Source organism: Parambassis ranga, chromosome 20, assembly GCF_900634625.1.
Source record: "Parambassis ranga chromosome 20, fParRan2.1, whole genome shotgun sequence".
Classification (NCBI taxonomy): Eukaryota; Metazoa; Chordata; class Actinopteri; family Ambassidae; genus Parambassis; species Parambassis ranga.
In genome coordinates this window covers 10574701-10583798 of record NC_041040.1, presented here as the reverse complement: position 1 = coordinate 10583798, position 9098 = coordinate 10574701, and the positions used below count along the sequence as shown (strand labels likewise).

General features: G+C 43.7%; 1 protein-coding gene across 1 annotated transcript; it reads right to left on the bottom strand.

The window, feature by feature from the left end:
- Window positions 1-738: 738 nt before the first annotated feature.
- shha (sonic hedgehog signaling molecule a) lies at window positions 739-8288 on the bottom strand. Its single transcript, XM_028432918.1, has 3 exons — window positions 7749-8288; window positions 3812-4073; window positions 739-2195 (listed from the first exon to the last, which is right to left on the bottom strand). Exons 1-3 carry the CDS (start codon window positions 8046-8048, stop codon window positions 1504-1506), a joined length of 1254 nt encoding a protein of 417 aa, XP_028288719.1. The 5' UTR covers window positions 8049-8288; the 3' UTR covers window positions 739-1503.
- Window positions 8289-9098: the final 810 nt, after the last annotated feature.

The following is a 9098-nucleotide window of genomic DNA, read 5'->3' as shown; positions in this document are numbered from 1 at the left end:
ACTCGGGGGCCAACAAACACACTCCTGTTTCATTTGTCTGCACGTTAGAGGTTATTTGCGGAGGGCAGACCTCGTTAAATTTGACATGGGCTCTCAACATTTCGCAAGCATGCAAGAGGTTAGTTCAAAGCGCAATATTCTCCATTTTGTATAGAAGGAGGTTGAAGCTATCGTCCCACGTGGTGTAGGCCAAGAGAAGGTACAAAACTGTGGATCAAAGGTGGAACTCAAATCTATCAGATTTATTTATTGACTAAATGAACCCAATCTGACCGTAAAGCGTCTCATAATGTCGTTAAAATATTCCCGTGGAGCTCCCTTTAACAAAGACATGTAACAGCCGCAAGTTTGTAGATTTTCTTTATCTCGTTTTGTAATAAACATATAAATAATAAACTCTAGACATTTTTGACACATCGCCCTGTTATGAAAGTTAACTGGTATGGTCTGTCTATATATAGCTTATGTATATATATATATTTATATCCATATATATATATATATATATATATATATATACATAGACTATCCACACTGCATCTGCCGCAGGTCATTTTCTATAAAACTATTTCCCTATTACAAAATATGAAAAGAAAAATAACATTTTAGTACATTTACAGGAGTTACTTATTAATTTATTTAACCAAACTGTTTCAGTACTACTTTAACTGTTACTGAATTGTCAGAATCTGCATTTAATATTTTTTTTCTCTCAGAAGAAAACAGAAAAAAAAAATAGAAACACACAAAATAAAAGCAGAGAATGCAGACATGAGGCAGAATATCTGTCCCTCTCCGACAACTTAAACCAACAGTTTACAAAATAATAAAATTCTTAATAAAACAAGCAGTACAAGAGATTTTTGTTTTCCAATACTTTCCCAACTACTGTATTTAAATTAAAATATATTCTCATATCTTACACTATTTCAAATAACGAAATGTGATTCGGTAGCGATCTGTCAAAATCTAATTTACAATTCTGTGTATAAAAATATAATTTATGGAACCCCGCCAAGTTTGTTCTCCCCAAAATATAACAGTCAGTTGCACATGTATGCACATATGAACATTACAGCCTGTCAGAGTTAGCTCCGTTTTACATGATCTTCTTTCTCTTTGTCATATTTTTTCTTTTTCATTTTTGTCGTTTTTTTTTCTTAATTTTTTCTCTTTTTTTCATTTGAGATATACAAAAATAGATTATGCACAATTTGCTGCTCACACCGTGTCAGAATCCATTTCTGTGGCAGCAGCAGAGTTCACATGAGAATAAATTATTCAAAGAGAAACTTTTTAAGGCTCCATTCATTCTTTGAAAGGGGACACATCATGGAAAAGTCACTGAAATAAATATCCCAACTCCGCTGGGGCCTTTGTCTTGTTTGTTTGTTCGTTTTTTTTATTTATTAATATTATTATTGTATTTCTTTTTTTTAAAATCTACTCAACAGTTCGTGTGTCCTACATTTAAAGTCTGATTCTGGTCCTGTTGTTGAGGTTTCAACTCGCGTATACTGACATCCCAAGTGGATGGATCGAGTGGCTGTCTAAGAGCCATGTCCCCAGTTGATAAAGGATTTTGGAGTACCAGTGCACTCCGTCGTTTTGTGCACTGGCTGCAGGCTCGGAGCTGAAAAGCAACGAGGACACCCAGTGGGCGAGTCTGACAGGTGCCAGGGCCCAGTGCGCCAGGTCGTGGTCTTCGATCACTGCGTAACAGGACGCAAGGATCTGGTCCACCACGACGGTCCCCTGCACGGTCACCGGCGCAAAGGAACCCTCGTGTGTTTGCGTGTAAATCCGTTTTACGGTCACAGGCACGAGTCCAGCTCTTCGCTCGGCATCAAAAACGAACACCTTTTGTCCAGGTTGGACGTGGCTGGCGAAAACAGCCGACATCCGCTGCCCCTCTTCCTCCGTGGAGTTACCATGGCCGACGAAGAGGAGGTGCGCGGCGGTGAGGGTGATTTTCTGACCCGAGTCGGTTTCGATGACGTAGAAAAGCCTCCTGGTCGTCGAGTCTTGGTCTATGAACATGATGAAGTCGGTGTAGATAGGCTGTCCGTTGTCATCTGCCGCTAGGACCCTGTCGCCTGCTTGGAGATCTTTGACCGCCTTCTTGGTGCCGTCCTGCAGGGTGACCGTGGAGGAGCCTGGGAAGCAGCCACCTGACTTTGCAGCCACTGAGTTTTCTGTAGAAATAAAAGATTTTATTATTAAAAACTGGAATTATAACACAATTCTACACATTTGTGGCAGCGTAAGATGATTTTAAGTCATATAAAATGTCTTTCAGCAGCAAAAAGTCAAGTTTCTAAACACTTTTAGCGCTTAAGAATATTATCACAGGTGCTTTGAAGCTTTCCATTCAAAAGCCTTTTCAGAATCCTCCTTTTTTCTCGTGTTTGTATTTTTCCTGCCTTCACACATCATGGTGGGCCATATGCATTTTGCATAATGATGCCTGTCGGCTCCTCGGTGCCAGATGCGTATTGGCTTGGCCCATGTTGTCTGAGACGAGAAATCTGAAAGGCTTGGCTCATCTATTCTTAATTAAAAAACCCAATAAAGAGCAGGCATTGTTATTCTAAATCAGCTTGTGGATCGAGCTACTCTCGGTAAAGAACACTTACGCCTTTCCCAGCTACTCTTCCCATATTTACTCAGGTGCAGAAACCTCTATGTGACAATTCACACAAATAGGCGACTCACAACTACTATTTACCCAGTGGAGCCACTTTTCCAAGCCTCTCGAGTTGTAGATTTGAATTTAAATGAGGGCCCGGACTCTTAAATGCTTTCTGTTGTGCAACATCAATGTCCCCCCTCTGTCTACCACCTCTCCCTGCTTTGTTGTCAGTCTTGATGACAATAATTTTGGCCTTGGTGGAGCTCTTCACATACCAGTCTCTAGGATCACACTGTCCCGCACACAGAAAAAAAGGGGTTTCCTCCTCAGAATTTGTGGGCTTTTAATCTTCTTTTGAGATTCCCGAGCATGAAATAAGGTGACAACTGAAAACCAGATTTACCCCGACCAATTCAACATTGTTCAGCCAAATCCCTTTGGTAAAGTCGCATGACCCCTAATGACACGTCGGCCTAGCCCATACTGTGATCTCAAAACGTGTGTGCTGAATGACAAGTAAGGGATTTATCAATAAAGTCTGGGCTAAGAAAAGCTCCATGGTTCATCAATCGGTGTGGAGACATAAATTCGAAGTGCCCTGCAGAGAAGGCCTGGATTATTTGAGCCAAAACAAATGAGCCACAATAGTGTTTTAAAATTTGAAAGAGAAATGAGGTGAAAAAATGAGCTTTAAACGAATTTCTGATAAATGAAAACACGTCTCATAATTCTAACAGAGTTATTTTAGTTTCCAAACTCAGAGAATTTGCTTTTCTAGGTCACACTGAGCAGCCTTGTTAGATTATGGCCGTGGTTCCCACCAGGAGACGGTGTGGGGCGATGTAAGATCAAGAAAAAAGCTGCATGGAAAATGCTCCTAGGCTGAGATGTGGCCATACATCACTCACACAAATATATTTCCAATTTATTAAAAACGGCTTAATCAAAATTACCTCATCTGGCACACATGAGAATAATGTTTTTGTTTTTAAATATTTTTAAAAAACCTGCAGTTATTTTCTGGCGACTTTGAGTCCACCTCATTTCTCCTTTTCTGTTCATTTAGTCCAATATAATTTATTTCTCCTTACAAACAGCTGATGGAGCTCTTCCCTGAGGTGCACCTGCATGATAGAAATGTGTTATTGTTGTTGTTTTTACACACAATGACAGCCATACCTGCTTTCACAGAGCAGTGGATGTGGGCTTTAGATTCATAATAGACCCAGTCAAATCCGGCTTCCACCGCCAGCCTGGACAGAGTGCCGTATTTGCTCTTGTCTCTGTCTGACGTGGTGATGTCCACGGCCCTGCCTTCGTAGTGAAGTGACTCCTCAAAGTGGTGTCCGTCCTCGTCCCAGCCCTCAGTGACCCGCAGCTTCACCCCGGGCCACTGGTTCATCACTGAGATGGCCAGAGAGTTCAACTTGTCTTTACATCTCTGCGGGAAGGAGGAAGACACGGATCGATAAGTGAATAATCTGTGGATGGATCATATAGGCTTTCCTTGTGCGTAAAGTGTGCGACAGGCTGAGAACAATTTGCCACCAAATCCACAACTCTGTGCAGAAAACTGCCCTCAAGAACCACCTTTAAGCCACAGAAATAACATAGATCGCATGCGCAACACACAGGCTGGAACTTTTCCATCTACTCCCTCCAGACCTTACCTTCCCTATCCTATCTTGCATTATATAATAACAATTAGAGCTTATATTTGGATTCACTGAGGCCTCGCTCACAACTCTACATCCCCACCTGCCGCCCCTGATTCCTCCCAGCTGAACTGCATCTTTGATCCTGAATGTGAGCTTGCATTTCTCAGTGTGAGCAGCAGCGTCAGAGGGCACATCTCGGATAAGAGAAGCTGCTGATGAAATATTGATAAGGCACTGCATTCGCTTCACTGGCCTATAACATATGGGTCTGCGGTCTTGGAAAGGTGCGAGCAGCGTCCCTTTCCACCAAAAAGTGCTGCATTAAACCCAACACTGATGCATTATAAATTCATGGCTTTTGTATTTGGCAATGGAATGAGCGAGTCCTTTTGTTGGTTGCGACTTGTTTGTTTTCTTTAAATAAATAATTGATATGCAGATGATACGAAGATGATCTTCAAGAGCAGCTGCTTCCTTTAAATATCTGGAGTCTGTCCTGCATCCCAACCTCTCTGTGCTCTCAATGAAGATGCTTGGCCTTCTCCAAGACAACTATTCTCGACGCCTAACCAATATGTCAAATAAAACATCACAAAGAGTCTTTTCAGCGGAGGGAAACTTTCATTATTCTCCTCCTGCAAAGTCTTGGAAACGTGACATGCCTCCTTAAGTCGAGGTGTTTTGCCTGCTGACTGACAGGCTTGTGAAATATCCGAGGATTGTATGGGGGCACAGAGGAACGTCTGTGTGTGACCCACTGTCCTGTTCCCTTATGGACAGCTTGGGGTCCTAAAGCAGAAATGTTCACACAGAGACACAAACTCAGAGAACAGAAAAGAAAGTTCCACATACATCAGTCGCTGTTTTATGAGGATATCACACTTGTAGAATGTGTTGAATAAAAAAAACGGGCCCCTCGACAAAACCTTCAACATACTGAGAGGAATTGTCGGAGTCAAGAGCCGTAAAGCTTAACCTATTTATTAATTCATTGGGTCGTGTGCCGCAAATCAAGCCAAATTCTGCTCAGCCACCATGAAGCCCAGCAGGGCGCCTTGGACCGGCGCTTTGTGCTCGGGGTAAAGTTGTTCAACAGCCTGCCTCTTAATCTCTTCACAAATGATTTGGTTAGAGGAAACACTTATCAGCTACCTGTCAGTGCAAACAAACCGCCAACTCATCTCTTTTCCGACTCGTTTGCACTGTGGGCAGAAACTGCGGGCTCTTAAGGCTGTTACACTGCAAAAAAGGCACTGTTAAAAGTCATTTATCCCGGCACTAGAACTTAGTCTTATCGTCTTTATAATATGACGAAATAATCTTACAACTTGATTGACAAAGTTACAATTGTGTAAGAAGTGCAAAAGAGGCGTTTTATTTCGTAGTTTGTCCTGACCCACTGCTTCTCCTCTCCTTCCGTATGTACCTGGAATAACTAACTGAAATTACGAGATCTAGAAATTACTCTCTTTCACAATAGAAAACATCCACTAATGTTGAGGCAAATAGAGTTTAAGGACGGATCATGACAGATCTCTCCCAAAAGTTTGTAGACTTCAGTAAAACGCATCTCTTGGCGAGCTCGTTGAAGCGCTCCTCCAGCCTGAGCTCGATCTCAAAGAATTGATCATTTATTGCACCCACCTACTGCAGCCACGTGCATTGTTTTGTGCATAAATAGTATATTTATTACGTCAAACACAGGATAACGGGAGAAGTTCACCGTAACCATGCGTAAAACTCTGTGCGTAAAAACCAGCAAAAGCCGTGGAACAGCGTAAACCTCAACGAGACAATGCACGCTCCACTCACTCTGTTTTGGGTGATTCTATCTGATGACTTTATATTGTCACATTTCTCGCTTCAAATCGACCTCGCCTTGACTACAGGTCCTAAGTTCAAACTGTGTGTCAGGCCTCAGTGTGAGGTGTCTGGACGCTCTTTCATGCATATGTCTCACTTCAGAGTTGCCTGCTGTGTTTTCTGTCAACAGTTGGAAAATGGATGATGATCCAGTACCCACAAAGGGATTTAAAAAAAGAAGTAATAGGCTACCTGACACATCTAACAAGACTTGGGGAAATCAGCCACGAATTCTCTCTTTAGTCTCTAGTCTCTCACACCTTGTTTGGCTCTCTCGGCAGGTGGAGTATTTCACTGACTTTAGTCATAAGACAGGTGCTTCTCTGTGGTTTTAAAAACTGATAACATAACAGTTAAATGATTTCTATTGCTGCTACAGACATGGAACCTCATAGAACATCTGCAGAGTTCCCCTCACATCCTCACGGGACCATATAGTTCCTTGATCCTCTTGTATAATGAGAACCTATAGGTGTATGGCAGAGGCGACGTGAGAAGGACGCCGAGACAGCACGCACCGTGAATATTTCATCGGAGCTCGTGCTCATACGTGGTGCGAGGCACGGGTTCAGGGACTATGTCGCGCGCCTGGCTTCATCACCACCAGCAGCAGCAGCAGCAGCACCACCACCGCCACCATCAACCACCGGCATTTTATTATTACTGAGCCAATATCACCCAAGCGCCTTTAATAATTCACCAGCATCTGAGTGCTAAAAGTCATGCTGAAGGGACGCGGCATTCTGCAGCCTGAGAGAAATCAAGACATCTCTCTGGTGTGTTGTGAACCTCTTATTTATCGGCTAAGAAGGCACTGAAGGGATGGAGAACTGACTGGCTGGAGGAGGATGGAGTATATAAAACATGCCAGTCTTCATGCATGTGCATCGCAAAAACCACCACCAGTCCTGTGCGTCTTGCACCTAAAACTGACCGAGTCCCACCCATTTATGAAGTGTTGAGAACACTCAAAGAAATGTCACTGTTTTCACGCACAGATGCACGCCACCAGAAAGGCTAAATTACAGCAGCCTGTGCAAGAAAATGTCTGAATGAGCCACGCCATGCCTGAATAAGCCCGGCTGTTTGAAGCGGTGCGCATCCCCAGCTTTCTGTGCTCAGGGCTGGAATAAAGAAAAGGCGCTTAAACAAGCTGCCATGTAAAGCCTAAAGAGGCAGCAAAGGCTGAAAGTCCTCATGAAATGCAAGATTACACGAGTGTGCGCCTGTAAAGCAACAAATACAGCCTCACACAGATACAAATATAGATATGAGGAGAGGGGCACATTAATATTTTAAATACACTGTCACAATCATGAAGGCCGAGTGTCCTGACTGTCCGCCTGCACATCATTTCTCCACTTGGATTTCTATGTTCGCTTCCAGCCTGCAGCCCTTGAAAACTCCCATGCCGGTGCACAAAGCGCACCTGCTTTTACAGTGAAGTTAAAAGGCTCAGTGTGAAGAGTTCAGCAGCGGGTAAAACAGACTTCACTTAAGGTGCGCAATCAGTCTGACAAGGAGGTTGTTGCAGTGCGCATTGATGGTGCGTTAGGAGACGGGCAGTAGGGGAAGAGGGGTTTCTGTCTCCTTACCTGAGTCATTAGCCTGTCGGCACCGGTGTTCTCCTCATCCTTGAATATGATGTCTGTGTTATAATTGGGAGTCAGTTCTTTAAATCGCTCGGAGTTTCTTGTGATCTTGCCTTCGTATCTGCCGCTTGCCCCAAGGGTCTTCTCCGCCACGTTGGGGATGAACTGCTTGTACGCAAGAGGTGTCAGCTTCTTCGGGTGTCTTCTCCTGCCGTAGCCCCTGCCCGGTCCGCATCCCATCCCAGAGGACACCAAGGACAAGCAGATGAGACTGACCAAAACGATTTTGGTCCAGAGCAACATTTTTGTCCTTTAAGATCTCAAACGAGTCACCGCTGCTATCTCTACCGTCTGCCTCTCCCGGCTCTCGCAATGTCCTTGTCTCCTCTTCTACTTCGCCTTCGCCTGGTCTCTACCGTGGCAGGTGCGGAAATAAACGCCTCAGACAAATTGTAATAGCGGGGCACATCGAAGGAGGGTTTAAAAAAAGTAGTGAGGGAATTAAAAGCCACGGGATCTCTAGTCGAGCTGCAGCCGCTTGTGTGAGGCGACCGCTTTTACTGCTTTGTATTATAGCACCGATCTATAGCAGGGGAGGGACTTGATTGGCTGGCCTAGACAAACCCTCCTGATGTTATCCCACAAAAAATCTTTTTTGATTTCTTCCACCTGAGGGTGAGCCTGTGTTGCGGGGAGGAGGGGCTCTTCCATGGGAAAACATCAATTATAAACCGTCCTTTTTTTCCACCCCGCCGTTTGCCAGCTTTCATAAGGAAGCACAGAGAGGGCAACTCACACAGTGCCGAGCTCAAATCTAAGGCAGTTTAGTTAGGTGACGTGATTTCTGCGTGTGTGTGTGTGCAGTAATTGGAGTGCGCCTGGGACAACTTTCTCGCACAGAATCGTTTCCCATGAGAGTAAAACAGCTCTCTCGTGGACGCGCAGTGCGCACACCTGGATTGGATGATTTTGACGTGAATTTATTTGATCAAAATGAAAATGTTAACGGAAAAAAAATCTTTGCAGATCAGGACTGAAAGATATAAACTTGTCCCAATTTAGCCAGTAAAACCACATGCATGCCAGTGAGTTACGCACAGAAAATTCCTTTGGTGACGCTGTGCACTATTAAGGTGATTCAAAGTTTCAAGAAATCTGAGCAACCATATTGGAATTCACCTTTTGGTGCTAATGATACCAAGACTGTACATAACCTGTTAAAACTTTAATAAACTGTACTTATATATGTCCAGTGCGCGCACTGTGCGCCCTGGTTGCGCACATTTACTGACATGCGTCAAAGCAGAGACATTTTTCCTCTACTTATGGCACAAATTGTTGTAACTCTGACTC

Bases quoted from the DNA above. Each gene is read 5' to 3' on its own strand.
- shha (XM_028432918.1), bottom strand. From the start codon at position 8,048: ATGTTGCTCTGGACCAAAATCGTTTTGGTCAGTCTCATCTGCTTGTCC. The intron at 4,074-7,748 runs GTAAGGAGACAG...TCCTTCCCGCAG, and splicing joins CCGACAGGCTAATGACTCAG to AGATGTAAAGACAAGTTGAA. The intron at 2,196-3,811 runs GTATGGCTGTCA...TTATTTCTACAG, and splicing joins CCACTGCTCTGTGAAAGCAG to AAAACTCAGTGGCTGCAAAG.